The sequence below is a fragment of the Festucalex cinctus genome, chromosome 11 (genome assembly GCF_051991245.1).
Source record: "Festucalex cinctus isolate MCC-2025b chromosome 11, RoL_Fcin_1.0, whole genome shotgun sequence".
In the NCBI taxonomy this organism is placed as follows: Eukaryota; Metazoa; Chordata; class Actinopteri; order Syngnathiformes; family Syngnathidae; genus Festucalex; species Festucalex cinctus.
This window is the reverse complement of record NC_135421.1, coordinates 24,894,037-24,920,960: the sequence shown is the minus strand read 5'-3', so window position 1 is coordinate 24,920,960 and position 26,924 is coordinate 24,894,037. Positions and strand designations below refer to the sequence as shown.

Genomic DNA, 26,924 nt, shown 5'->3' with positions numbered 1-26,924 from the left:
CTCGGTAGAATCCGAAGACGCCCTCGTAGCGCAGCACTTTCTTCGCACAGTCGAAGCTGTTCTTGTACATGAGCTCGCCCACCAAGGAGCCAGTGGACCGCTGGTTCTGCATGCGAGTCTTGACCAGGTCGATGGGATACACAGCTGTGGCACCGGTGGCTAGAAAACGTGCATATTAGTCCGCAGCTGAATATTTGGTGCCGTATTGACGTGTGTTTACAATTACGTGGACTATGCGTTTAATTGGCTTGCACTGGAATTTGGTATTGGGGATTTCATCCACTTGGTACCATCACTATTACATTGAAATTATAGAAAACATACAATTATATGTACATTATTTGGAGCGGTTCAGAATCAATATTATTAATCAAATAACATGACTAAAATGTCAATAAAATACATCATACTCACTAGAGAGGCAGATTATAATTTAGTTTATTAATATACCTTGATCGCTATAGGCATCTTTAGCTAGTCAAACTTGATTGGTTCTGACAACCAATCAGAAGGCAGAAAAAAACTGACATCATCAAGGGCTAGAGTTCTGGTCAAAATTGAAATTTGATTATTTAAAAAAAAAATAATGTCCAATTGCAATTTGCTAATATAAATAGAAACTGTCAGCACTAATTTTGAAGTGTGTCATGCTTTTTGGGTGTTTTTACCATGTGTGTGACATCACCACAGAACAGTACCAGTGATGGTAAAGAGGGAAAATTTTACACTTGCATAACGATCAAGAATGCTAAAATGTTACTTAATACAATATCCCACTGACCCCATTTCTACTTCCCCACATTTTTAATGGGAGAAAATAAATAAGGATTTGTGATTTTATCCATATTGTTTTATGAGTAATATTATGTCATTATGCTATTGTCATTTTAATTGCTGTTTTTGTTGTTTTGTCAGCAAATGTACACAAAAGTGACTTTGTGGAAGAAATGAGCTGGTCCCAAGGAAGAACCCATCACATTTTGATGCAGATGCAGATAGAGGTAAGGTTCCAGGATATTTTTTAACACCCTCTCAACATTGTGATTTACCGTAAATTCTCAGTGGACTTACACAATACAGTATGAGTATCTATAAAGAAGTAGAATTTCATCCAGTTCAGGACAGTGGCAGAATAAATTAAAAAAAAAAAAAAAAGAAGAGGGAGGGCTTGCACTGGAATAAATCCTGCTTGCAAACAGCACTGAAGCTGAGAAGTGGCTCATTAACGTCCAAAACACGTGGTGGTTTCATCCAGTTCAGTGATTAATGATGTCTGCTGCACTGATTTCAACTGGTTTAAAGCTCTACACACACACGCGCACGCGCTCACGCACAAACAATCAGCTCCTATCTTGGGGCCGGTTATGGCAGAGGTTCCTTGTATCAATTCCTCCCGGTGTAATTAGACAAGGATTCCAGGGAGCGCGGTTCCGGAAGATTTGTGATATTCCAAAGCTCCGGCTCCCAAACGACAGCCTGGAGCCACCAGTGGCACGGACGCACAATGCGGGAGCCTCAGATCACGGCTCCTCGCCCTGCAGCACAATGGCCGGCCCCGGAATCTCGGCCTCGTCCGTCTGGACGGCTTAAGTTACCCCCTCGGCGGCAGACGTGTCACTCACCTCCAGCAATTGAGCCCAGGGTGAACCTGTAGGCAGATTCTGCAACCTGGAGCCAGACAGGCCGGGACGATTCATGAGTATGCTGTGTGAGAGCGGGGGGGTGGAAACAGCAGAGGTCAAATGAATGTGGAGAATGATGAAGATAATAATAATAATAATAATAATAATAATAATAATAAACGGGGGAAAAACAGCATATTGTCACTTCTGTGTGATAAATGCGTCCATTTTTTTTCCCAATATCCCCAAAACACAAAAATGTAAAAAAAATAAAATAAAAATAGACGTGTTTTTCTTATAGCAGTGACAATATGCTTGTTATGCTGATCTATGCTTTTTTTTTTTCTTTTTTTAAAAAGCACAGTCTGCTACCTGTACAGAACCAGCAACAGCGTGTATTGAAAGAAGCTCAACAGTAGGTCGTACAATCCCATTCAGGATTTAGTAATTGACCACCTGACCTGGAGTTTTCCCTCAGAAGCTACATATGGAGGGCCTGAAGTGCTTTTATTTTCACAAAGCATAATTTCATTCTTATCTGCTTGTCTGGCCGCATGTTTGATGTTGAAAACGGGGCCTCTTTGTTTTCACAGCAATGCAGGGGAACGGATTAGCCCTACAAGCCTTTTCCATGTTCAGATAAATATCTATAAGTGTGTTCATGTGTTGACATGGTGAGTAACTTCTCCCAGACATGAGCACAACATATTGCTCCCCCTCCCTCCTGCCAGATGCGGAGTTGCATGCTATCAAGATCCAGGACTTGATCAAAGGTTTAAAACAATTAGCGTACTTCCGCTAAGGGCTGGCCTTGGGATGGTAGCAACGCCCCGGAGGAATCAAATTCCAGACCTCTGAGACATCCCGAGAGCGCCGCTGGCCTGCGAGTTGTGACCACAGAGAAGCATGTTATGCAGTGACGGCGAGATTGTTGTTCTCTCAGCCACCTTGATCCCCCCTTCAACTCCTTCATGCCATTAGCAGACCTCGCTAAAGGCCTCTAAAATCCCTGCCTTTTATCAGCCGCGCAGATGCGAGACTGCAGTGGATGTGCGCGAGGAGAGCCTTTCATGGAGAGGTGCAACAATCCATTCCTCTTCTGTAAATGTAATTGCTGTACTTTCATCTGGGAGTTTAAGTAATGCACTTCACAAGGGGAGAAAAAAATATGGGCACTCTGCTAATTCACTTACGGAACATCCTCTTTAGGCTTTTTTTTTTTTTTTTTTTTTTTTTTTAAAGTGTGTAAGAAGGAGCCAGAGGTCTTGGAAGAGAAGCCCAGATAAAAGGCGTCAGAAAGTGACGTGAGGTGCAAGTCAGGCTACCTGTCTTTGGGCCTCGGCAAGGTGGTAAGGCATGTCTCCTTCTTCCAGCGGCGCTATCCTCTCAATGTCGCTGTGGTTGAGCCGCCTTCGCACAAAACAGCGGGGAGTTAAGGCAGGAAAAAGTACAGACTTGTGTCTCGTGATGTAACATTTTCCAGAAAACTTTTTACTGGCTTGAAATTGACACATACCAGACAAGGTGGGTGAATGCCACAACAAAAGTGTTTTAATATATAGGCTAGACTCATCATCATAATGCTTGTAGGTTTTTTTTGTTTTGTTTTTTTTTTGTTCGTAAAGGCTTTGGTTAATGTTTGAACACAATAACAATATAACATAGCTAATAAGTCTGGACAAAAATATATAGCAAAAATTATCAAATCTGGATAAACTGTACTAGCACACTCTTAGCATAAATTTATGCATAAGATTTAACAAATTGAATGAATACATTATGGCAAAATTCTGCTTGTATTTACATGTTGAAAGAATAAATTGGTATACAAGGTACAGGTAATTACAAGCACTAAGAATAATAGGTGGTGTCTAGTACACCAGGTTCTGCTTTTGGATGAGGTAGTTCAGAAGATGATTAATTGGACACATACAAATATAATGGATATGCTGAGCCAAAATTTTGTTTTAGCACAAAAAGACATAATATTGACATGTTGAAGGTTGTGACATGAATTTCCCAAAATGTTATTAAAAATAAAAAAAATCAGTCAGTTAACACCCAAATCACAAATCTAAACATTCCATTTCAATATCCTACTAAATTCTTGTGACAGGGGTAGAAAATTGTGTCATTATTTGGTATAACAGCAAGGTGATGTATAGAAGTTAGGAAAAACTGCAACAGATGCAGTACAAGTATCAAATGTGAACATTAAGACACCCTCTGAATTTCCGCATGCATTCCAATACACAAATGGTTGAAAGCTTAACTAGTGAATAGTTACTCTACCCAGTGGGATCAGGTTTAAACGAAACATGTCAAATCTGAAGAAAGAAATACCCTTCTGGCCCATGCTGAGATCTCAGGAACTAATACAAACAACAAGAAGTGAACATGTTTCAAATAAAACCACGACACACCAAATTGGCATGACACATAGCAATAGTAATAGTTTACGGAAAACCTACCCCGAATGAGTGTGGAGGCCTGCTAGTTGGTACAGGATGTCAATCTCCATTGGAGTGATCTGACCAAACTTATTGGCAGCGTGGACAAACTCCTCTAAAATGATAAAAAGAGAAAAGGGTGTCATAGATCTTCATCCCAAAAACATCAAAGTTGACATTTCGGTTTATATACGGGATAGTATTTGCAAATACAGTTCCTTTTCCATGTAATTGTACAGTATATGGTAAAGATGCTGTTTACGAAATGTGTACCGGTAGTACTTTAAATCAATATGTTGAGCTACATTTCTTAAGGCAGTACTTGCTACCGATAGTACTTTAAAAAACGTTCATCTGTAATGTTTCTATTCCATGAGTGCCGTAATGTTTTTTTTTTTTGTGACTAAAGTTACTTCAAAGCTCCACTAATTCAAACTCAATTATTTGCAAATACTACAACGGGTGGGGGAGGGGACAGAAGTGGAGTATCTTAACAGGTTTTAACACTGAGGAGTAGATGGTGGCTGACAGCACGACTATCAGTTACACAGATCTACATGTAGGGGAAGTGGTCTGATTGCCAGGTTAAACGTTTTCATTTACCTTAGTAATTTAGTGCTACAGAAAATGTTGCCTGTGTGGTCACTCACACCATTCTGTCAAGACAGTTAAACATGATCACAAAGCTACAGAACAAAATCCATGCTGATTATTATTCAGTCACGACGGGCAGCACATGGTGTCGGTGGTGAGGTGGCGAGTTGGATGGGCGCTACCTTTGGTGACCAGCGTCTCTTTGTATGTGCCGGCGAGGGTGCGGTAAATCTTGCGGATCAGCTCCATGTTGTTGAGGAGGGCGTTGAAGGCGTTGAAGTAGGAGAAGCTCACCATGTGGGAGGTGCTGCCACCAGCCGCCTGGAAAAAACATCAAAATTTGTCAGAGGCCATGCTAGGCCTTTTATTTTGAACAGGCATCACCAAATCTAATGGAATGCTTTTTAATTAATGCAACTTCAAACTTATTTAATGCCCTTAATATACATGCATGCAAACACATATAACACAATTTTTTTTTTTAAACGGAATTAATCGCATGATTTCCATTAACTCATGATTAATCATAAATTAATCACGTGTTATCTTTTCTCAATATACAATATAATGTATTTGAAGTTTTTCAGACGCTTGTCAATTCAACTTTATTTATAAAGCACTTTAAAACAACCATTGCTGTATACACAGTGCTGTACATCAGACAGAAATTGGTCGTGCAGTAAAGAATAAGATAAGAACAACATAAAGGTGGACAAATATGATTACCAAATACAAATGCGGTTCTATCTTTTAGTTCATTGATGGAGTAATTTTATAGTAAGTAATTCATAAAGTTAGTTACAGTTAAAAGAAGTGTAAAACATTGAAACATAGATGTGTGATGAGGTAATTTTGTTGCCACTAGGTGGCATTAGTGTTTCGTGTTGGACGTTTGTGACAAAAAGTAAATTGTTCTTCCACTTTCAAATTCTGAACAATTGGTATTTGGAACATGGAGCAACTCATGGGCTGCAGGCCATTTTGTTCATTGTAAATTACAACTACTCACCAGTCTCTACAAATACATATATTTTTTTAAATTTATTATTGCTAAATTGTGTTTTAGTGACTCCTTTTCACATTAAATGTTTAATGCCTTTTAAGATCGTATTTAATGCTTCTTAATAGCATTTAAGGCCTTAATATGAGCAAAAAACATTTAATGACTTGTAATGATTTTGAATAACCCGCGGAAACCCTGTTTTGACGGATGGTTCCAACATTTAAAGCTAAATTTTGCCAACTGACAACCAATCAATCATTTATTAGTGGACATATTCTACAGTATAACACGTGTTTGAATCAAGTCATTTTTTGCTAGGTTATGGACTTACATTTTTCCTACAGCAGGCGACCGAATCAGCAGATTTTCAAAATAAGATTTCTTTCAGACTCAGGCCTGGTGGCTGGGGACCACTGTCATACTAGCCGGGGTACAACGTGCTCTCCAACTCACAGAAACCAGATTCTCCTCCACAAATGGAGTCAGCATGTGGTGCCTGATGGTGGCCATGATGTCGCTGAAGTCCAAAGCCGTGATGGTGCCACTTTTCCCTTTGTCTTTTTGGGCGAAAGCCTGGCGAGCATGCTCCAGCTGCAGCTCCTGCAAGCAATGGAGGGGAGACAGGAAGAGAGCGAGTGGGTCACGCTGACAAAAAAGGGCGACGAGAGAGGGTTCCTGTGATGAGGAGCAACACACTATAAGTGAGCTGTGAAATGGAACCTTGAAGGAGGGAAGCGTAATAATGTCAGCGTTGTGCAGATGTGAAAGTCATCTGATGTGACAGTGAGAGACACTGGCTTTGGTAATCACCATGTCTCTCTGGAGACTAATGGAAACCATGTCCCGAGAAGCCTGATCCCGGAACAGAGTGGAGCGCTTACTGAGCCGACTGGCAGGTGTGTGTGCGTGTGCGTGTATGAAATGATTCGATATGACAAGCATGCAATCAGAAAGGGATGCAGAGGAAGGCTGACCCTGGGCCAACGTCTGCTGTCGAAGCTCATGTAACCAGAGCATCACACAGCGACGCAATCTCCAGCTGTTACTTCATTTTTGTATCGCTTCTCGTTACCTAATCAGTGGATTGTGGTTTAATAATTCTTCTATCAAGGTTGATGATTATTTTGAGACACACAAATCCTTAGAAAAGCATTGAAGTTCAGGTTATGTGGAATACGACCAACCACAATAAGGCAGCAGTTGAGAGGCCCGTTTCGATGACATACAGCTTCTTATTTAAAGGTAATTTAAAGTTGCTCTTTGTAACAACTTGCCAGAAAATATCTTTACAATAGCGTTTTTATTTGACCATTTATGACTGAAACATCTTCTAATGAGTAGATTAACACCTTAGCTTAGCATAATGGGTACTCCTGCAAGCCTCTGGCCAATAGTTTTCATACTGGATTCGGTTCGAATTTCCCACCCTCTGTCTGCAGATGTGACGTCATGTGAGATGTACGTTAAGAAGGGTGTGTGCAGTTTCATTTTTCGGCCACAGGTGGCAGGAACGATTCAACAATTACAGAGCCGTATTGGCCAACTGGTTTCAGAGCTACTACGCTGTGATTGGTCAATTGCTGGTCACATGACATATGGACATCAAGTTGTTTGAACATATGTTATGAACACACTGATACATTTCCAGCACTCACAAGCGTTGAAAATCCAAATCCATGTACAGAAAATATACTATATACTAGTAATAGCTTGTATCATACATGCAGTGTATTCGTTATATTATCAGCTTGTCAAATACATCAAAGGTTAAAAAATAAAACAAGTGGAAAATATAAACTGCATAGTTTGTGAAAGAGCGTTATTTTGCGTGCAAAACGCGAGGCATGCTCATGCGCTACACGCGTACGCCCCGCCCTGTAACCGAGGGTAACAACATGGCGTCCGTGTTTTCAGTTGGCCAGACTCTCTCTAGATACGGCTCTGGACATTAAATGTTCTATGTTCAGCTGCTTTAAAAAAAAAAAAAAAAAAAAAGTGGTTGGCAGTCAAGTATGATAAACCACAAAGTGCCCCAGAGGGATCCCAGATTGCAGTGGAGTTGGTCCGTCTCACTGTGGGACCGCTCGGTTTTCTGTCTCATAATGTGAACGCAAAACATTTTAGATTGCACTTTAGTGACTCAAATGGTACTGCTAACTATTGAGTCACTGTATTTATCCAGATCCTAATAAAAAATGTAATGTGTTATTCTCATCTGCGGTGCGGCACAGTGGCTGACTGGTGAGCACGTTCCCCTCCCAGTACTGCGGGTAGTTTTTGGAAAGTAACACGTGTGATAAACGAAGGGAACACTGTATTTTACCTGCAGAAACTGGGTGAATTCTGTATAGCTGAGGTTCTTGTTTCGCTCATGGCCGAAGTGTAGCCTGATGAATTCACAGTCCCAGTTGAAGGGAATGTGGTGATGGACTGTGGTCTGGCTGAAGATGTCACGAACATTCTCTGAAAGTGTGAAATGCCGGTGTTACAGACGAAAAATCTACGGCCAGGAAAAAAAAAATCGCGACCAGGTGCTAACCAGGAAGCTACCCAAGTTTGTGAGTTCAACAACAAAAACGAATAGTACTTTAAGTGTGTATTCAAACATGGAGATTGATTGACTGATACAGATAGTTACTTGTATTTACATATTAAGTTATTTATTAGTGCAAACACACAGGATTAGAATTTATAACAGCTCATACAGTACTGCACCCTGAGCACAAAAAATCAGACGAAACCTAGCTTCCACGTTTAAAGTAAGTATTGACCAAAGTATTCTTCACTTTTGCTGTCAAATTCTCAAATGCAAGCAATGGCTGACATCAACCCCTGGACAGCCTCCTGGTCGCAGATTTTTCTTGCACGACTTAAACGGCACTTGCAAAAAAATCCTGGAACTGAGAAAGCCGTATAGATTTGTAATACTCTTTTTTGTCAGGTGCATTTATGGAGATGTTTTGCTCAAATAGAGCCGCAGTTTCTTTGTGTTTGCAGACATATTTATTACTGCTCTTTGAGATTGTTAACAATGTAAAGGTGCATGCTTTTATATCAACACAAGGGCACACAACACCTTATCACATTTTGCGAGACTTCAATTCACTAAGTAGTTTTCTTTTACTCTTGATTTTTTTTTTTTTGTTCTTTTGTGACAGTGAGAGCACAGAGGAGAAAATGACGATGACGTCCATCGCACCAGAAAAGCAATGTTCAGAGCTGCCACGTGACAATTATGAGTGAGTACACAATTACTTGTAGGTTTTAATAAGAAAAGTTACTTTAAGAATGTTAAAAAGTTGACTAGCTTTTCAATGCTTCATATATTGCAGTTGCTAATAAGCTAAATATCTGTCACGTATCACAAGATGAATTAAACATGTTTTCTCTTTTATATATAGCAGTTTAGTTATTCCTACATTTAATAAAGTGAATTATGCTACCAAAAACAAAACCTTTCCAGCACAATTAATTATGCTGTTATGATGTAATGGTTTCACTGTCTAACGTATTAATTCTATGTTCATTATTCCCTAAGGGAAACATGGTTTCTGAATTCTAACTACAAATGTGGCATTGCCCTCTGACAACCAAAAATGTTAAATGGCCTGAGAAAAATTTAGATAAATGAAGCTCTTGGTATTACCATAGCAACCACTAGCTGCAGTTAGAGCCAGATCATTTAAACGTGTGTCCTCATGTGTCTCTTATAAGAAGTAATAAAAGCCATTAATACATTCCTAGAGGCATAGACAGTAATAAGCGATGTGCGCATTTCGAAATCAAGGTGCATTATGGGTAATCCAAGGTGTATTATGGGTAGCGGCGTGGTGCATTGTGGGTAGGCGAAACTACCAAACGGGAATCAGCTCTGATAGTAACGTTTCAACCGCTGGAAAGTTGCTGTTTTTTATTAACATGCATAGCATGTGGTTTGCTGACATCGGGGAAGTTGACTTGCAAGTTTTAAAGTGTACAGTTATGCAAAGATTGTCACCAGTCTAATCTCCGCCATTCAAATTGATAAGGCAGTTGGTAGTTTCGGGGGGGTTTTCCCCCACGCATGCGCAAACTTAATGCGCACATCGCTTATAAGCAGGTGCTTTCCTGCACACAAACCCGTCAGACTACTTATATGTACATACCAAAAGAAATGTTCCCCGTGCCGGTCTTGTCGAACAGCTGAAAGGCAACTATGAACAGGGCATCTGGGGCGCATAGAACTGACTCAAAGGCCAGAAACTCCTGGAATGAGATCAACCTGTTGCGACAAAGTTCATTGACTTCACATACACTTGGCAGACATCTTCACAAGCAAATCACTTCCAATCCAAAAACTTTACAACTTGCTTACACATGATCAGCGACCTCATCTTACATTCAGCGCAAAAGTGAAGCATTGGCAACAAACATTTTAATGTCTCACGTTCGTGTTAACATTCTAGCTAATTCAAGCTCATTAAACTAATTACAGTTTTATGTGTTGTGAGCAATTAGTGTAACGTAATGTCTGCGTAACATCGCTTTAGTACAACAGGTTCATTAATTAGACACCTTTTGTTGGTGTCTTTCCCCACCAGTTCATACTTTTGTTTTCTCATGTAACAGCAACATTTTTCTATTCAGATCCGTCCTAGTGAGAACTGTCTTAAATATTTTGAATGATACGGATGATGCTGATGCTCCTCACCCATCTTTGGTGGTGTCAGCCACTCCAGCGATGAGGCCCACGGTTTTCGGGTTATGTTGCGGTTGTGTTTGCAGACCGAGGTAGCGCTGCACAAAGTCTTTGGGTGTCATGTAATGCTCCCCATCCTCCACCACGCTGGCATACTGCACACATGACAAAAGATCCACTTGACAACAAGGAGCAGCAAATTTAATGTCATCCATTTGGATTTTCAGAATCAGGTCATGGTGGGCAGAATATATTAGGCGCCCCTTTGCCCAGTAAATTGCCACAGTCCTTGAATGGGAAAGTAATACAGTGCATGTGTAACGTTCATGCATGAATATTTAAAAATAATATTCAAATTTAATTGGTAAATATTTCAAGTCTTGAGGGAAAATACTGACTTTTTTTTTAACAACAGTTTGGACAAGAACAGGATCGTAAAAGCAAAAACATATCACCATAAAGCTTGCATTTCTGCAATTTAAATTCATTTGTAAAAAGCCAGCAGTGAGAGTTACAATGTATCACACTTCATGTTCCTCTAAGGCTGCAATAATGTCTTGCACAAAGCAGTAAAATGTAACCATGACATATTTACGGTAAAGGGGTAGCCCTAAATTATCCCTTACAGCTGTTCCAAATGAAGTCGATTTGTTCTCATTTGTCCTTACCATCGTGTAAGTCAAATTACAAGAACATATAAAGGGTAGGTGAGGACACAGTGTCACAAGGCGCCATCTATTCCTGTGAAAGATGATCAGCTGTTCAAGTAGGACTTCCAAAAATACAATTGACTCTATGTTTTGTGTCTATGGAGTCTATAAATAGTTTTAGGTTTAATTATTTTAGAGCAGTTTTTTCCCTATTGGTTTTAGTAATTAATTTCATTTGTTTTCGTTAAAATTAACCTTGATGATGACACATTTTATTGAGAGGCATCAAATCACTCGACTACAAAGGAGTATTATGGCCATACTGACATGCATTATGCTTCCAGGCATACCATAGACGGTTTTCAGTTGCTAATCACTAGGTAACGCTCAAGTCACGCCATGAATCACTGCATCGTTGGTTTGACTTTCTGGTATGTGAAAAGCTTGAGGCTGAGGATCCTACCTGTGGAATAGAGTAAATAAAACCAAAATATGTCTATTTATTTGACGGCTATTCATTGTTATAATAAGCTTTTATGTTGCCTTTCCTGTACCAGAAAATGTTGACCAGCCCTGTGCAGTATTTAAATGCATTGTGCTTTGCTAAGGAAAACACTCACATTTTTGAGATTCTAAAATCTCAGCTATGAACTTCCTGTGTGGACTTTGCTTTTGTCTACCACCTCATAGGTTTGAGTATATATATTTTTTGTCTTTATGCGTCCTCCAACTCGTTGCTGGCCAGTTCAAGGCGTACCCTGCCTTTTGCCCGAGAGTCAGCTCGGGTAGGCTCCAGCTGACCTGTGATCCTCATAAGAATAAACAGTAGTAGTACATAATATGGATTGAGTTCAGGGCTCTCAAGTTCTTATAGACCAAACTCATTTAACTCATCCGAGCATGCCTTCACACGCCTTCTGTGCACTATGGCATAGTCAGGTTGGAACAGAAAAGAGCCTTCCCTAAACCATTCCCACATACCATGTATGCAATTGTCCAACATGCCTTTAGAAGACAAAATAAAGATTCAGAAAAACTAAGTGATCCTTGTACCGATAATTGCAACGACAATACATGAAGTGTCTTATTTAGGCCAGTAAAGGCCAACCGCACAGCACAGCTGAGACCTTTGGATGTTAAGGGATGGCACAGAGATACTTTATCCCACTAGCGTGACTGCTAAACCTGCAACCAATGTATACAATGCAACTGCTTGTCAACGATGGTGGACCTTCACAAGACACTTTAGAATTCGACCCAAATTAGTTACATGAGAACTGAGTGGAAACATTCAAATAGCATTCAAAGCACTAAGGGTTCTATATTCGTAGACGCAGACGGAGCTGTGACACAAAATACCTGTTTTAAATTGATGATTTCCGTTGTTTTGTTTTTCCCTAACCTAACTCCATGTCCGCATTGAACTACATGCCCTAGGCATTACTAACCAAGCTGCATGTGTCCGCGAAAATACCAAAACAAAGTCTAGCCTGCCCCTGTGCGGATTTGGACCACAACTCGCGCCAAAATTGCGCAAAAATAGATTCCAAAAGACTCAAGTGATGTTGTGACTTTGCATTTTACTACATATTGAACTATTATTTAAAAAGGGTAAATTCTTTTTAAAATTGTTTTACAGTCAATAATGTTAATATTAAATGTAAAGACTTTCTGATGACAAACCTGTAACTTGTAACAGATCTTTCCATTATTTTCTAATAGAAAAGGTTTAGAATATGGGATTTGATTGTGATTTTGTCTCTATTCAGATAGCATTAAATGGTTTATCAAGCAGATGGAAATGTTTTTTAAATAAAGGCTCTTTATTCCAAAATAATATAACATGCTGGAAGGCATACCCTCAACAAAAGCCGTAAGCGTCACGGCCCTGTTGTCCTTCAACACTCTGAAGCAAAAATATGCACAAGCTAGCACTGCACTGTTCTAAACTTAAGACCTCAAATGCCCCCTAAGACTTGCAGTCCATTTTAGAGTCGGGGTAGAGTTTCAAGCTGGAGCAGAGATAGCTGAGGGAACACAAGCACCGCATGAACTGGCATGGCAAAAAGACTCGAAGACAGAAAAGCTGAGCCAAGAAAGACAGAAAGGGCTCAAGATAAACAGAAACAGCGAGGGTAGAGTGTTTCATGCCAAGTGTTTTCATTACTTCCATCTTATTGCACTGCGCTGAATTAACGTATAAAGAGAAAATATTCATTCCCGGCAATTTATTGCTGTGCTGCCTTTTCTCCATCACATTATTATTGTGTTTCTTCTATTCAGCCTCACAGTAGGCCTCTCAAGTAGTTCTTAATCAAATTATACAGGCAGTCAGAAAGAGATGGCAGTAATTAACTATTGCACCTGAATGTGGATCACAAATTACACAGTCAATCCTCTTGTGGCAGAGTGAAGACCATGTGGAGACTTTCAGGAAGTTCACACTCCAAAATTCTAAAAACATAATAGTCATGAAGACACAAAGACATTTTTCAACACGACTGGAAGTGACGCGACAGTAATATTAATCTATTTTTATTTATTTTTTTTGCATAGGATGAAGAAAATGTTCCTGTGAGTATTATAAATATGTCTGTCTAGTGTCTACATGTGTTGCCTAACCCAAGTAAGTTGAGTTAACTGCCCAAAAGTGCTCATCAGACTTTTTTCCCCCAACGTTTTATTAGCCCGGCGGCCCACCAGGCTTTCCTAAATAGCCGATCGGATGGGGGTAAAATTTACTTCAAGTTACACACTCTGACATACTGTTGTGACTTTCGGCTTGTCCCAACATAGAGTAATTACACTTTAGTAAACACGTATATTTGTTGAAATTAGACTTTATACAGTCGGCTGAATCAGGATCGTACTAAATGTTGCATTTCATGCAAAATCGGTGATCAGCTGTCATGTCTTAATTTCCCCAATCGATCAATGAAGTCATTGATCTGCTCTGCGAAATAAGACATTACAGGTTATATTTTTTTAATCGATCCTTTCAAACTAGTTAATCACGGATCAACGTGATCGTCTGAAAAACACTGACCATGTAAAGTTTACATCCTATTTCATTTTGTCTTTACAGTTCAACTTTTTCTTTATTAAAAATATCAACACAAAAATTATGGAATTGCTGGTGTTGTAGCTGGAATGTATTAAGGAATTTCACGTTTTGTTGCAGAGTCAGCCAAGTCATCCCAGCTCATATGATGTGGCCCACAACAAAGTTTGACAGTGGTGCTTCATTGGATACCTATTCAACAGTGGGATTGCATGTTGAAGCAATTCCAAAATTAGTCAAAGCATGTGTGTGAACTTTGAGAAAACTATGTGACCCATAACACAGAAGACAGTACACACCCTCAGCAAAACTAACAAAAATGGCTCTTACCTTGAGAAAAACTGCCTTCAGCTCATGGGGGTCGGCTCTTTTTGTTATTTGCACCTGTAACACACAAGCCAATTTCAGACACTATCGTGTTGCATCTCCAACAAACCCTCAAGTTGTTCAGCCGGTTCATCAATGAACTTTTTGCTCTTGTGATTAGCTAAGATCTTATCGAAGCAAGCACGGCGGAACCGATTCAAAACATCCCGGGAGCGGCAACACGACCCTCCAGGCGAGAGCGAGCCAGCCGGACTAAGCGGTGGGTGGGGGGGAATAAAACACAAAATTCGTCTTGTAGTAAACATGACAGCCGCCTCAAGACGTCTGCAAGAGGCCGCCGGCGGCGATGCGATGCGAAGCGATGCGTCCCTCCGGGAGGTGCGAGCGGCATGTAAGCGGCGTCCAGCTGCATTTCTGACACACGCCCTGAACGCTCCACGGTCCCCGCGGACGACAGCGGAATACACACGCTCGCTCTAGCGTCTTTTTAAAGTTAATATCTGATAAGAAGCAGTGACGGAGTCACCTTGACCGCCATGCTGGGTGTGACGTCAGCTGTAAGGAAGTAGCGCAGGCGCCGAAACGCACTTCATCCAAATCGTGGAGGGTTCGGCTCAGGGCGTTGAGACTGGCGGCGGAGCTGGATGTTCTCACAGTTCCTGTTTGTCGGGTTCAAGCGAGGATACGCTCAACGTCGCCTCAACGGACGAGAAAGCAGGAAGCTCGGAAAGCGCCTGGCGGTCACATTAGTCGATAAGGAATCGAAAGTGCACGTGCGCCGTCTCAAGTCACGGTTACAATGATGAAACTTAATGATCATGTCTACGATTGGTGACGTCATCTTTGTTTATGATTACTGCACTCCATCGCAGTAGGTTTTGATTCCAATCTGCAGTACACAGTTTACAGCATAGTGAAATCAAATGAATTGAAATTCCACGAATTTGTTCCAGCCCCCTAAAACCACATTTTTACAGCGTTGTATAAAAACAACGTCAAAAAATTAGAATATCCTCAAATAGTTGAATAATTTCTTGAATTCCATTCAAAAATTCAAACTTTCATAGATTATAGATTCAGGACCCACAACCCAAGTGGTTTCAAGTATTTATTTGTTTATTTTTATTTATTTTTTTTACATTATTTTGGCTTCCATCTCATAAAACCCATGAAAACAGGTTGTCAAAAAAATTAGAATAATGTGAAGAAATCACCATGCATACTTCCCAGTGTTTTGCATGGGGAATACAAGATGGATGGATGGATGGATGCCGTGGCATTACCTGGGGGTCCTGGAAGCACAGGCTTTCTTGATGCACCCAGTCTCTAATTGACTGATAAAAAGTTAGACTTTTTCAATGGAATTATGGAAATTATTCATTTTTTGAGGATATTCAAAATTTTTGACGAGTACCATTTTCAAAAAAAAATAAAAAATCATTACTCATCAACACGGCTAAAATGGCCATCTGGCACAGAAGCCAAATGCCCGGTGGCCGGCCTCTATTGGGCCTGATGTGGTGCTATGATTTATTATTTTCCTCCAATTTTCCCCAAGTGGCCGGCCCACATTTTAGAGGGAGCAACCCAGTAACATATTCACAATATAGACAGCAAACTGAACCAATAAACATCAGTGGCAGAGCTACGTAGTAGCCATGGGTTGCTCAGGATATCTGAATACAAACTATAAGAATCTGTCTTTGAGTAAAATGTTTGGCACTTAAGTCAGTGTCAATTATATCCATTTATTTTCACACAACAGCATGACCTGATGACTTATCGGTGATAAGTCATTGTTTATCATACCATGATCACCGGCAGAGATTTTTGTGGGAGGGCACAGGAGGACCCGCTGAAGCAGACAAACAGAACATATAAATTGAGTACCTACACGGGATTCGAACCGCAGACCTCAGTGAGGCAGATGTGCTAAAAACACAATATGCGTTTTATGTGGTTATGCTTACAATAATTACATAAATTCACTTTTTATTCTTACGAGCTGACAAGGGTGTATTTTTTTTTTAACATGACAGATAGTGATGAATGTTATTTAAAAAAATAAATAAAAATATATATATATATATATATATATACATACATATATATATATATATATACATATATATATATATATATACGTTTTTTTTGTTTGTTTTTTTAATTGACAAAAATTTAATCAAAAGCCAAACATGTCAAATACAACACACACAAAAATCATCACACAAACAGTAAAGAGAAAGGGGAAAAAAAGAAAGTATACATATATACGTGAAAACAAGACTGTATGCCGAAAAAGAGTGACGAAACTACATCCGTTTGTACCGGAAATACGTAACCCCGGAAGTCCTCATGATTGCGCGGTCTTTTAGGACAACACACTTCCCTCAACCAGTGCCCACAACACTGCAGAAATGGCGGGTACGTATTTGACTGCTTCGTTGTATTCGCTCCGGTTTCAATCAACTACCATTTATATCCACCCGGGCGTAGACAGGCGCTTTTTGTACGAAACGTTTAACTTGCAGAGAACACTTTCGGAGTACAGTATTCGCAACGGGGGCCTGCCTGCTATGTTAGCAGCGTGCTATCAGGCTGTCATAACATGCTGTATGTTTAGCAGCACCGTCTGGGCTTGTACGAATTATATAGCTTTTTTTTACGTCGAGGTGCAAAGTAACAGGCTTAATTTTAGTCAGCGATTGTTGCCGTTATTATGCATGCCAACCATTTTAGCTATAATGCGAGACGTGAACTAGCTCAATAGCTGTGTTGTTTACCTACATGTAGTATAATTAGGTTGTTGCCAGATCACGTGTACAGGTCGTACTCTTGCCAGGCTGCATTCAAACCTGCCACAATCAAAAGCTCAGCTCTTTGTTGCTTTCGATTTCCCTCAGAAAAGCTGTTTGAATAAACTGATCAATTGTTGTATTGCTTAGTTTCGTGCACCGTTTTGTGTACATGGTCATCCCCCAACCCCGAGGTTGTTGTGGGTTCGATCCCATGCCATTGTGATCATGTCGAAGTATGCTTGAGCAAGATACTGAACCCCCAGTTGTTCCTGATGCTGCGTAATCATTAGTAGGTGAATGGGTAGTCGAATGTAAAGCCCTTCGAGGACCCTGTAAGGTGGAAAAGCACTGTAAATGAAGTACTATTTACTGTGGAAAGTGTATCCTTTAATTAACATAATGTGATGTGTTGCCATAGGAACAAACAACATGGAAAAGAAACTGGCTGAATTTAAATGTGACACCAACGAAGCTGTATGCTTAAAGCTAAGTATGTATTTTTTTTTTTTTGCTGTAAATGAAATATTTCCCCAATTTTATTGAGCCAATGTGTGTCATTTACAAAAGAAAACTGCAAACCTCCAAACAAAAGCAATGATCTCATCTCAATTCACTCACAAATTGAGTGCCATAGGGTGATAATTGAGTCTGTTTAATTGAATACATACAGTACTTGCAGGAAGCCATGGCCTATTCTGTGAATACAATGTTTTTGTTTTTTGGTTTGGTAGTACCTTGTAACCACTTAACCGAAAGCATGAACATACTCTTCTTTACTCAGTTCGCTTTCCAGAGGATGTTGATGATGATGGTACTATATTCCACCCGGAGTACAGCCATCAGATTTTTGGAGATGAGTAAGTATTTTCTTTTCAGTCATTGTGTAGATCACCACATCAGTTTATGAAGGTTCTCCCCTTGCATATAAAAGTTTATACTGTAGTTTATTTGGGTTTATGTTATCAACTAAACTAGTGTATGAATCATAAGAACCAACCTGTTGCAGTAACATTTGTAGTGTGACAAGTCAAATTTAAATACTGTTTAAAAAAAGAAAAAAAGGTGAATAGTATGAAAAACAAAAACTGATAGAGTGAAATCGAGTTTGTGATTGGATGGTGACATGGTCTTACTTGTATGCAAATTACACTTTCAAGTTCTACTTTATTATTATTATTATTATTATTATTATTATTACACTATATTATTGCAAAGCATTCTCTCCCGCTTGTAATTATTTAAAATGAAATACAGTGTTCCCTCGTTTTCCGCTGGGGTTAGGTTCCAAAAAATACCTGCAATAAATGAAAACCGCGAAGTAGTTAGCTTTATGTTTTACAATTCTTATAAATGTTTTAAGGCTCTAAAATCCCTGACCGCACAATTTATACACTTTTCTCATTGAGGCATTTACATGTTCTCACATTTCTCTCTTGTTCAAACTTTGACAATGTTCAAACCTTCATAAATTTTATAAAATGGGTATATTACTGTAAAAAAAATTATGCAAAATTGCACTTAAAAAAAAATCCGCGATACAGCGAGACCGCGAAAATTGAACCGCGTTATAGCGAGGGAAGACTGTACTACTATTATATTACTGTGGGAAGTAGCAACTCTGCAGTTGTTACGTGAATTGCTGTTAGTTTTACGATTTCCGACTGTCAAGTATTGATAAATTGTAAACTTGTAGATGTTAGGAACAGTAATCCGATGTATTTGATCCTTACATTTTCTAAATTACAATGAACTGCCTTGATTGATTGATTGATTGATGAATGACCATTTTTTACATGTACCTTAATTCCATTCCCCACAGTGAAGTGGCATTTGGATACAAAGGTCTTCAGATACAGCTCTTTTACACCGCTGGAAGCCTGACCACACTTTATAAAGTCAAGTATTCCTCCAAAGTCACGGACACATTTGACTGTGTGGAGGTAAGATTTGCTTGTTTGCATAATTTGTTTGTTTTGGTGCGATATGTTGATGTCATGCATTATTACCGGTACTTAAATGTTTGTGATATTGAAGGCCTATTTTCCTTGGACATTTTTGAAGGAATACAAATTTCACAACCTTTTAGGGATTATGAGAGCTTCCACTATAAATCTAACCCCAAATATTGAATTTTTAAGCAACATAGGACACAAAATTTGAGTCAGTGTCAATTCTTTTGGCCACAACTATAAATCATTACTAAAAGTTGATGAGTTGAGAGTTTATAATGCACATATGTTGAAAAAAATAAATAATAATAATTGTTTTATATCACTTGATAATCTGATAAGGGTGGCAAGTGAGACAGTAAGTGTCAATAATTTTATTGGAACTGGAGAACCATTTTCTGTTTTGGAAATTGGGAGCCAACTTTGAAGCCACATATGATGCTCAAGATGAAGCATGACCATTGCCTGACTGCCAACGTGCGCTCAGCGTCGACCCCGATGGCGCTCTGAACGTCGAGGGTTTGAGTGCAGCTGGTGTCAGGGTGGAGAGCGAGGGGAGTCGTTTAGTCTGCGTCTGAAGAGTGTTTGTCTCCCAGTCCGAGTGCATGTGGACAGTCGGGCAGCTGGTGAGAAAAAGGACTTTGAATTTAAGCAGCTGCAACATACACTGGTCTCTTATAAAAACTTTTTTTTTTTTTTTTTTTTGTCAATAACGATAACTAATTTAGACTTAAGGTAATTTTCAGCATGTCCGCCATCTATCTCTATGTTTTGACTCAAAATTAAGTCTTTGCTAAAAATCGCAGTTAAAAGCTTCATGTTTTCCATGTAGTAAAACGTCCGCAGAAGCTTAATCAGGCCATCACCACAAATTAGATTATTCATCCCCCTTTGTGCTTATTTGTTTTGGAATCAAATGCATGAACAATGTTCTGACGGTGCATTGTTAAGTTATATTCATGACAAACTAAGGCATCTATTCTGAAAGGCTGCGCAATTTAGTGTCTAGTATGTCGAAGAGTGGCTGGAACAAAAAGGCTTGTTTGTCCAAGGCCTTTTAAGCATGCTCCTTGTTTCTTCGAAACGCGGCCGAACAATTGCAATGCTGGAGAGGCATTCAGCTGCAGGTGCATTACCTCCAGTTTGATATTAGCTGATGTCTGAAAGGGGGAGAATCAGCAGTATTTTGTATTAGCCTTTTGTAGTGCATTTTGCCCCGACCTTCTTCATTTCCCTGTTTTCAATGCTGAGCAGCGAGGGTCTCTGTGGCGACATAATGCCCATCACACATGTAAATGGTGTGAAAGGGCTGCTTAGCAAAGTGTTCTCATGTCAATCCTTGTGGAAATGGATACAATGCAAACATTACAGCTGAACTAACCACAGCGTTGCGTCGAGTAAAAAGTCCGAGGGTTGCGCCCCTTTGTCTCCGAGGCCCTTTGAAAAATGCGGGGCCCAATTCATTTGATTGGGTTCACTTGGCAGGATTAGAGGGAGGCCGCTATTATGTATGAGCAAAGGTTTATTAAGTTGAGATCAATTCATCAGGTTTAATTTCCCAGTGAGTGGCAGAAATGCCTTATTGTGGCAACTTCATCACATATTCATGGTTTAACTTGAAGAGTAAATGTACAGATTTAAGTGGTCTTTTTTTTTTCACTGCGAGAGGGGGGCTGCTGTGGCCTCTGCTCAGCTGACAGTTTTAATTGCCTAATGGTCTTCTTTTCATTGGCACACACACACACACACACAGCATTTGTGTTTTATTTGTACCACCAATTTGATACATTTCTTGCAGCCTTGCTACGTCTGTGAAAAGACAAATGTTTCTTGTCGTTTATCTGGAATATAGTGGGGCCTTGAGGTACACGTGACCCAACTTAGAAATATTTTTGGGATACATGCTATTGATCGAACAAATTATTTTTCTTTTTTGCTTTGACTTGTCAGTGCAAACTTGAAAAATGAGCACTTTGTGGTGGCAGGTGACACCAACAACAACAAGTGGTTTGGCAGATATAATTCCTAAATATTGTTTTTTTTTTTTTTAAAAAAGGCTTCAAGCGCTTTAACACTCATTTATTTACTTATTCATTCATTTGTTTATTTATTCATTTATTTTAACAACCACATAGCCCCCGATACCTTTATGCCAACATTTAGCATGAATCTACACTGAAACACTAGCTAACAATTAGCATCTATGGTGGTTCTATTGTTACACTTTAAGCCAGTAGTGAACAACCTTTTTGAAAGTGAGAGCTACCTTTTAGGTACTGATTAATGAAAAGGGCTATCAGTTTGAAACAAGGATTTCTCGCAATAATGAAAAAACAAATGTCATTGTCAATATTCAAGAATTTATTTCTATAAATCTCTGTCAGTGTTTGTTTTTGAATGATCACATCCCTACAAAATTACAATGTCCCATTGCTGAACTATTTTAGAACCGGCCTGATGGCACCACCTTGGTGACTCCAAAGCAGTGGAAAGCTGAACACTAACAGTACGTCAAAACACATTGGCGGACAATATAAAAATATTCCCAGGCGTATATTCTTTATCTTCTGAGAAGAACGACTATTACTGCAGGGAAGCCAGAGAGGAGCGGAGTTTCCCGCAGGTGGCCATGGCATGCACACAAGAGAGCAGAAAAATGTCAGATTAAGGGGAAAGTTACAATCAGGTTCAAGGAACTGTTAAAACTCGAATCTCAAGGCTCTACTGTATTTGAAAGCGTATGTATTCTTTTCATAGTCCTTCACTGTTATCTGTATTCACATTACAGCCCGATAATGTTGATGCAAAGATCCGAGAAATTGTTCCCGCTGGGTTCACCTGCAACACTGATGACTTCATCACGCTACTGGAGAAGGAGGCTAATTTCAGGCCCTTCGGCACTTTGATGCACACGTACACGGTGCACAACGAGGAAGCCGGAGAGCTCACTTATCAGATTCACAAGGTGGGAACGCTCATCTTTTGCCCGCGTCAATTATCGTTGAAAGCTGCACAATTCTTACCTTGTACCGTAATTTTTCTTTCCTGTCCTACCTGCTGTAGGCTGACTTGAGCTGCCCGGGATTCCGAGAGTACCACGAGCGCCTGCAGACCTTCCTTATGTGGTTCATAGAAACTGCCAGTTTCATTGACCCAGATGACGATCGTTGGGACTTCTTTCTTGTGTGCGTGATCTCTTTAATTGACATTCTCCCCCTCAATGTGCGCTCCCCCTTCCTACCCTAAACTATCCTAAAGCCTATATTGTGTCATTGAAAAACAAAGCCCCCTTTTGAGGCGCTTGTGGCCAATTACCCGGCCGGTTTTGATTATACTCCTCTTGTAGAAGAATTGTTGATCAGGCAAGGGCTTCTTTTGTGCAAAAAGCCCTTTTGAATTTTTTTTTTTTTTTTTTTTTTTTGGGCCTCGGGCAGAATTGAATGCTGTTGTCTTTTGAAACATTGAACAGTGTCTTAACAGTAAAAAGAGCCTCTGCCAGTGTTTCCTTTACCTTGTCACCTATTAATACCGACAATGGGCAAAATGGACTGAAGTGATTTTTGAGGACCTCAGTCCCTCTTTCAGGCTTTTCTCTTCCCCTAAGTTGCAGTACTCCAATTAAGTGCATAATGTATTCAGGTTGCAGCAGGTGTACAGATCTGGCCTGGCTGCTCGAACTTGATGCCGCTGTGGAAGGGGGGGGTTCATGGAAGCAAAAATGGACACTGCATGAAAGTGTGCTTGTAATTGACCTGTCTGCATTTGTATTCTATCTACAGATTTGAAAAGTACAATAAGGATGGGGAAACCCTCTACGCAACCATTGGCTACATGACAGTTTATAATTACTACGCGTATCCAGACAAAACCCGGCCACGTGTAAGGTAATTGCTGGGGCAGCATGAGCTGTCCCATTCTTTTGTATGTAAAAAGGGAAGAGGAAAATTGCACATTTCTTTATCCTCTTTCCAAAAGATAAAGCAAATTACTGGCTTAGATCACCAATCATTGGTTTCATGATGAAACAAGGGTGATTTGTGTCTGAAAACAACTTCATAAATAAGCATTTGATGTGACTGAATTAATTGCGCTAATGGATTAAAGGGACTCCGATCAGTTTCTTTTCCTGTGCTACTTACTTAAATATCACAGACACCCCAAAAAATCTTTGCTTGAGCATTTTACAAATCAACAAATATTTTTAGCCCATTATCTTTCCTTTTTTGTGTGTGTGTGCACTTTCACAAAACAGCCAAATGCTGATATTGCCGCCGTTCCAAGGAGAAGGTCACGGAGCGCAACTGTTGGAAGCTGTGCACAAATTTTATTCGAACATTCCAAAAGTACAAGACATCACAGGTGAGGGATTTACCGTAAATATACAATGATTACAAGCTCTTGTATTAGATCCCATATAATATGTGGTTGTATTTGAAGTGAAATGTTGCAAAAGGAAAAAGTGTGGTTCAGACAAATGCTTGGATTGATTTGTCAGTGCTGTGACCGTATCATGTGGGGAAAGTTAATTTGGTGAGCTGGCATGAAAACTGGCCTGCTGAGGCTTTATAGAAACTTACTCAGTCTAAGTTGTTGACATCGCCGTGTGGGAACGGGGGATGAATACTAAAGAGGTATTCTGCATTGGAATTTGGAATGTGGTCCAGCGCCACCAAATGTGGCAGAGAAAAGGCTTCATGTTCCTGCTCACAGGCTAACAGTCCAACCGAAGAGATTTCTATCATTCTTCCCTGACTGTAATTTTCTGCATTTTTAGCTGAAGATCCTTCTGAGAGCTACGTGAAACTGAGGGACTACGTGCTGGTCAAGCTTTGTCAGGGCCTGTCGTCTTTTGCTGAGGACAAACTGCACCAGGGGCTGTCAGCCGAAATGGTCGAAGAGGCACAAGCGAAACTGAAAATCAACAAGGTGCTCTGTCAATGGTCTTTGGTCATTTCCTTACTGTGATGAATGTCGGAAAAATATCAACAGGCTAAAGCAGTGAAATATTGAATGAACAAATAGAAGATGTTTTTTTTTTTTTTTTTTTTTTTTTTCTCTCCCCTTCTCTCCTCCCCCACATTGCTTACCGGTTTACCAGTACCTTGGGGTTGTGTAGGGGAGGGAGGGTAATTTATAGTGATTTATAGCACATTTCATACATAATATAACACAATATGCCTTACGTATGTACTGTAATTAAAAGTACATTTAAAACTAGTTACAGAGTTGATTTAAATAAAGAAAAGAAAAAAAACAAAAATTGCTAAAAGATCTATAGTGCAAGAACAAGATTTCAAAAGCGTGATTTTAAAGACCTTCATCATTGGTATGGGAAACGAGCATAGTGCTAGCTTTTAGTGCTTTTAGCTTTTTAAGTGTTTACACTTAATTGGTTTATTTCAACTAAGGTACTCTTTATTCATTCATATTATTTACATTTATAATAAAAGATACCAGCAAATTGGGGACTGTATTCAATCATAAGGTAAGCTTTGAGTTAAACCTCTTAACCCATTAAATCAATGTTACTTCCACAGAAACATGCAAGAAGAGTGTATGAGATCCTGCGTCTGAGGGTGACAGACATGAGTGATGAAGAGAAATCAAGAGCGTACTGCTTGGCAGTGAAGAAGAGGCTGTTTGGACCGTACAGGGTGAGTAAAGATGGATTAAGATAATAAAATAAAGCTTTCATCTCTGTAAAATGGAGTGTATATGCTGTGGATAAATGATCAGAAAAGCTACCCAAAACACACACACACATAGCAAACTTATTTCAAGGCTGCCAAATGACTACATTGTTGCTGACACAACATGGTGTAAGAGACTCCATCATCACTGACTATTAATGTGCAGCATTTGTTAGCATCTGTGCAGCTTGGCATAATCTAGGTGGAAATTGTTTAAAACCACTTTGTCAAGAACCAAAAAAATCAAAACTGACAAAACTAAAGTCTAAATATTAAGGCTTTAGTTTTGTCATTTTTTTTACATTTATTTTTTACTTTTTCATGTTTTACTTTGCAAGCTTTTTGTACAACTAAATAATAATCAATGAGATGCACATTATGAAATCGTGGAATAGAGCTCTGTGCCCTAACATAACCTCCTGCATCCTGTTTTCGTGTGACGTTTTCTGTAGGAGTTGTTTTGCATACCAACCATCAGGCATTCTGTTCAGCACAGAAACCCCGCCTCCAAAGAGGCCGAGTAGGACATGGAAAAGGTCCCACGGGGTAAATTGGCAAGTAGAGATCTGGTGGCCAGATGCAGCTTTTTTTTTTTTTTTTTTTTTTTTCCCCCTCCCTTCCCTGAGGAGATTTAGCTAAATGTTGGATGCCGCCAGTTTGTAAATGTGAGGGAATTATAGCTGTGCTCTAAGAGAGTTTCTTTAAAATGCCTAAGAGACTTTTTCTGCATGATTGTATAATTTTATTGTCATCGCTGTTTCAAATGCCATTCATCAATATTTATAATTGTGTGTGGCATCTTATCATTTGGGTTGGACAATCTTTTTTTTTTTTTTTTACTTACTCTCAATGGACACTATAGTCTATACTGGGTGTTACATTAGGCCTAGAAGTCAGGATTCAGGTGCGTCATATAATGAAAATTGAGCGACATTCATGCACATTTCAGTCAAGTACATGCTGCACACGTTATATACATTTGTACTTGAACTTACGAGTGCACTAAGGTGAGACAAAAGCTTAATGCCCATAAAATCGGAAATACTGTGGCAATTGTGATATTTTCAGAGGTTGAAGTTGACATGAGTGCGTGTGAATTTTGGTGACGATTCAGAGCATTTTTGTGTCATTAAGTGACATTTAGTTTTTGTACATTTACTGATGTGTTCATAAGTTTACCTACCTACCTATAGGGTAGGTAAACTTCCAAGCACAACTGTACATCAACATGGCTGCCGAAAGTAGCGGATGAGGGGCCTTGATTGGCCTGCCTGCAGTCCCAAAAGAAGAGTGGGATGCATTTTTAAACAAAAAATGTGACAAGAAGACTTGTGTGCAGAATTCTTTGAAGGAAGAACGGCAGATAATTACATCTTAAATGCTTCACCGCTGCATCTTCAGACCCTAGTCAGCTGAAGTTTTGAGAAAAGAAGTGGCATCTTTACAACCCGGTAATTTTTTATTGTATTTTTTCCCTTGTTTTTATCTTGCAATGGTTAATCCACTACAGGTCAGCGTTTACGTCCTAAAAGTCTAAATTACAGTTTTCACCTTTACTGACATGGCCGTTGATGTTTGTTTCTGTCGAGCAGAAGAATCAGAGGGAGCGAACGAAGATGACAAAGTGCCTGCGGCTGGAAGAGGTGGTGTCCCACTTGGGTCAACTGGACACCCAGATGCAGCACGAGGAGCTGGAGAAGAGCTACCAGGTGGTTTTGGGAGACTACCGGAGAATCATTGAGAGGCTTGCGGCACAGGCCTGATTAGTAGAGACCACACTTGGCAAGAGCCCACCCTCTCAACTGTGTGGTCTGTGTGTACAAAACCCTCATGAACTCTCACTGCAACCCAAGAAGAGACACTCGTTAAGATGCACAATCCAATCACAGATGTAATTGCAGTGTTTTTACAGTAGCCGAGTTGCGGGCTGCAGTGGAAAGCAGCCATTTTGTGTCCCAGCTTGTGTTGGTACACTGGAGGATTAGTGCAGCTTGATGCGGCTTTGTCCCACATTTGCAAGACCAGTCTTTGTAGATCTTTCTCTTCAACATTGCCCATTGTTCCACTGTTTTGCAGCGCTTCAAATAAAAATGGAATTTTTA

General features: G+C 39.7%; 2 protein-coding genes across 4 annotated transcripts in view; one reads left to right on the top strand and one right to left on the bottom strand.

Annotated features, from left to right (window-relative positions):
* The window catches only part of LOC144030011 (electrogenic aspartate/glutamate antiporter SLC25A12, mitochondrial-like), a 23,997-nt gene extending 8,847 nt beyond the window's left edge, over positions 1 to 15,150 (bottom strand). Inside the window, exons 1-11 of the mRNA XM_077535886.1 lie at positions 14,912 to 15,150; positions 14,389 to 14,442; positions 10,360 to 10,502; positions 9,815 to 9,930; positions 7,993 to 8,132; positions 6,123 to 6,269; positions 4,849 to 4,987; positions 4,094 to 4,187; positions 2,948 to 3,032; positions 1,623 to 1,704; positions 1 to 159 (exon numbers count right to left, since the gene is read on the bottom strand). Of these exons, the coding sequence (XP_077392012.1) occupies positions 1 to 159; positions 1,623 to 1,704; positions 2,948 to 3,032; positions 4,094 to 4,187; positions 4,849 to 4,987; positions 6,123 to 6,269; positions 7,993 to 8,132; positions 9,815 to 9,930; positions 10,360 to 10,502; positions 14,389 to 14,442; positions 14,912 to 14,923 (1,171 nt within the window). The 5' untranslated portion in view covers positions 14,924 to 15,150. The remainder of the gene's footprint in view (positions 160 to 1,622; positions 1,705 to 2,947; positions 3,033 to 4,093; positions 4,188 to 4,848; positions 4,988 to 6,122; positions 6,270 to 7,992; positions 8,133 to 9,814; positions 9,931 to 10,359; positions 10,503 to 14,388; positions 14,443 to 14,911) is intronic.
* Positions 8,886 to 26,924, top strand: hat1 (histone acetyltransferase 1). 3 transcript variants are annotated; one of them, XR_013287168.1, is made up of 12 exons: positions 16,672 to 16,809; positions 17,602 to 17,673; positions 17,965 to 18,040; positions 19,003 to 19,123; positions 21,921 to 22,097; positions 22,196 to 22,317; positions 22,912 to 23,016; positions 23,385 to 23,491; positions 23,907 to 24,058; positions 24,670 to 24,786; positions 26,162 to 26,273; positions 26,415 to 26,564. XR_013287168.1 is itself a non-coding variant. In XM_077535891.1 (11 exons), exons 1-11 carry the CDS (start codon positions 8,905 to 8,907, stop codon positions 26,583 to 26,585), a joined length of 1,224 nt encoding a protein of 407 aa, XP_077392017.1. In that variant the 5' UTR covers positions 8,886 to 8,904; the 3' UTR covers positions 26,586 to 26,924. The 3 variants fall into 3 exon arrangements, 2 of the variants coding, with proteins under 2 accessions (XP_077392017.1, XP_077392016.1); XM_077535891.1 differs by lacking the exons at positions 16,672 to 16,809; positions 26,162 to 26,273 and adding an exon at positions 8,886 to 8,908 and having other exon boundaries at positions 26,415 to 26,924; XM_077535890.1 differs by lacking the exon at positions 26,162 to 26,273 and having other exon boundaries at positions 16,673 to 16,809; positions 26,415 to 26,924.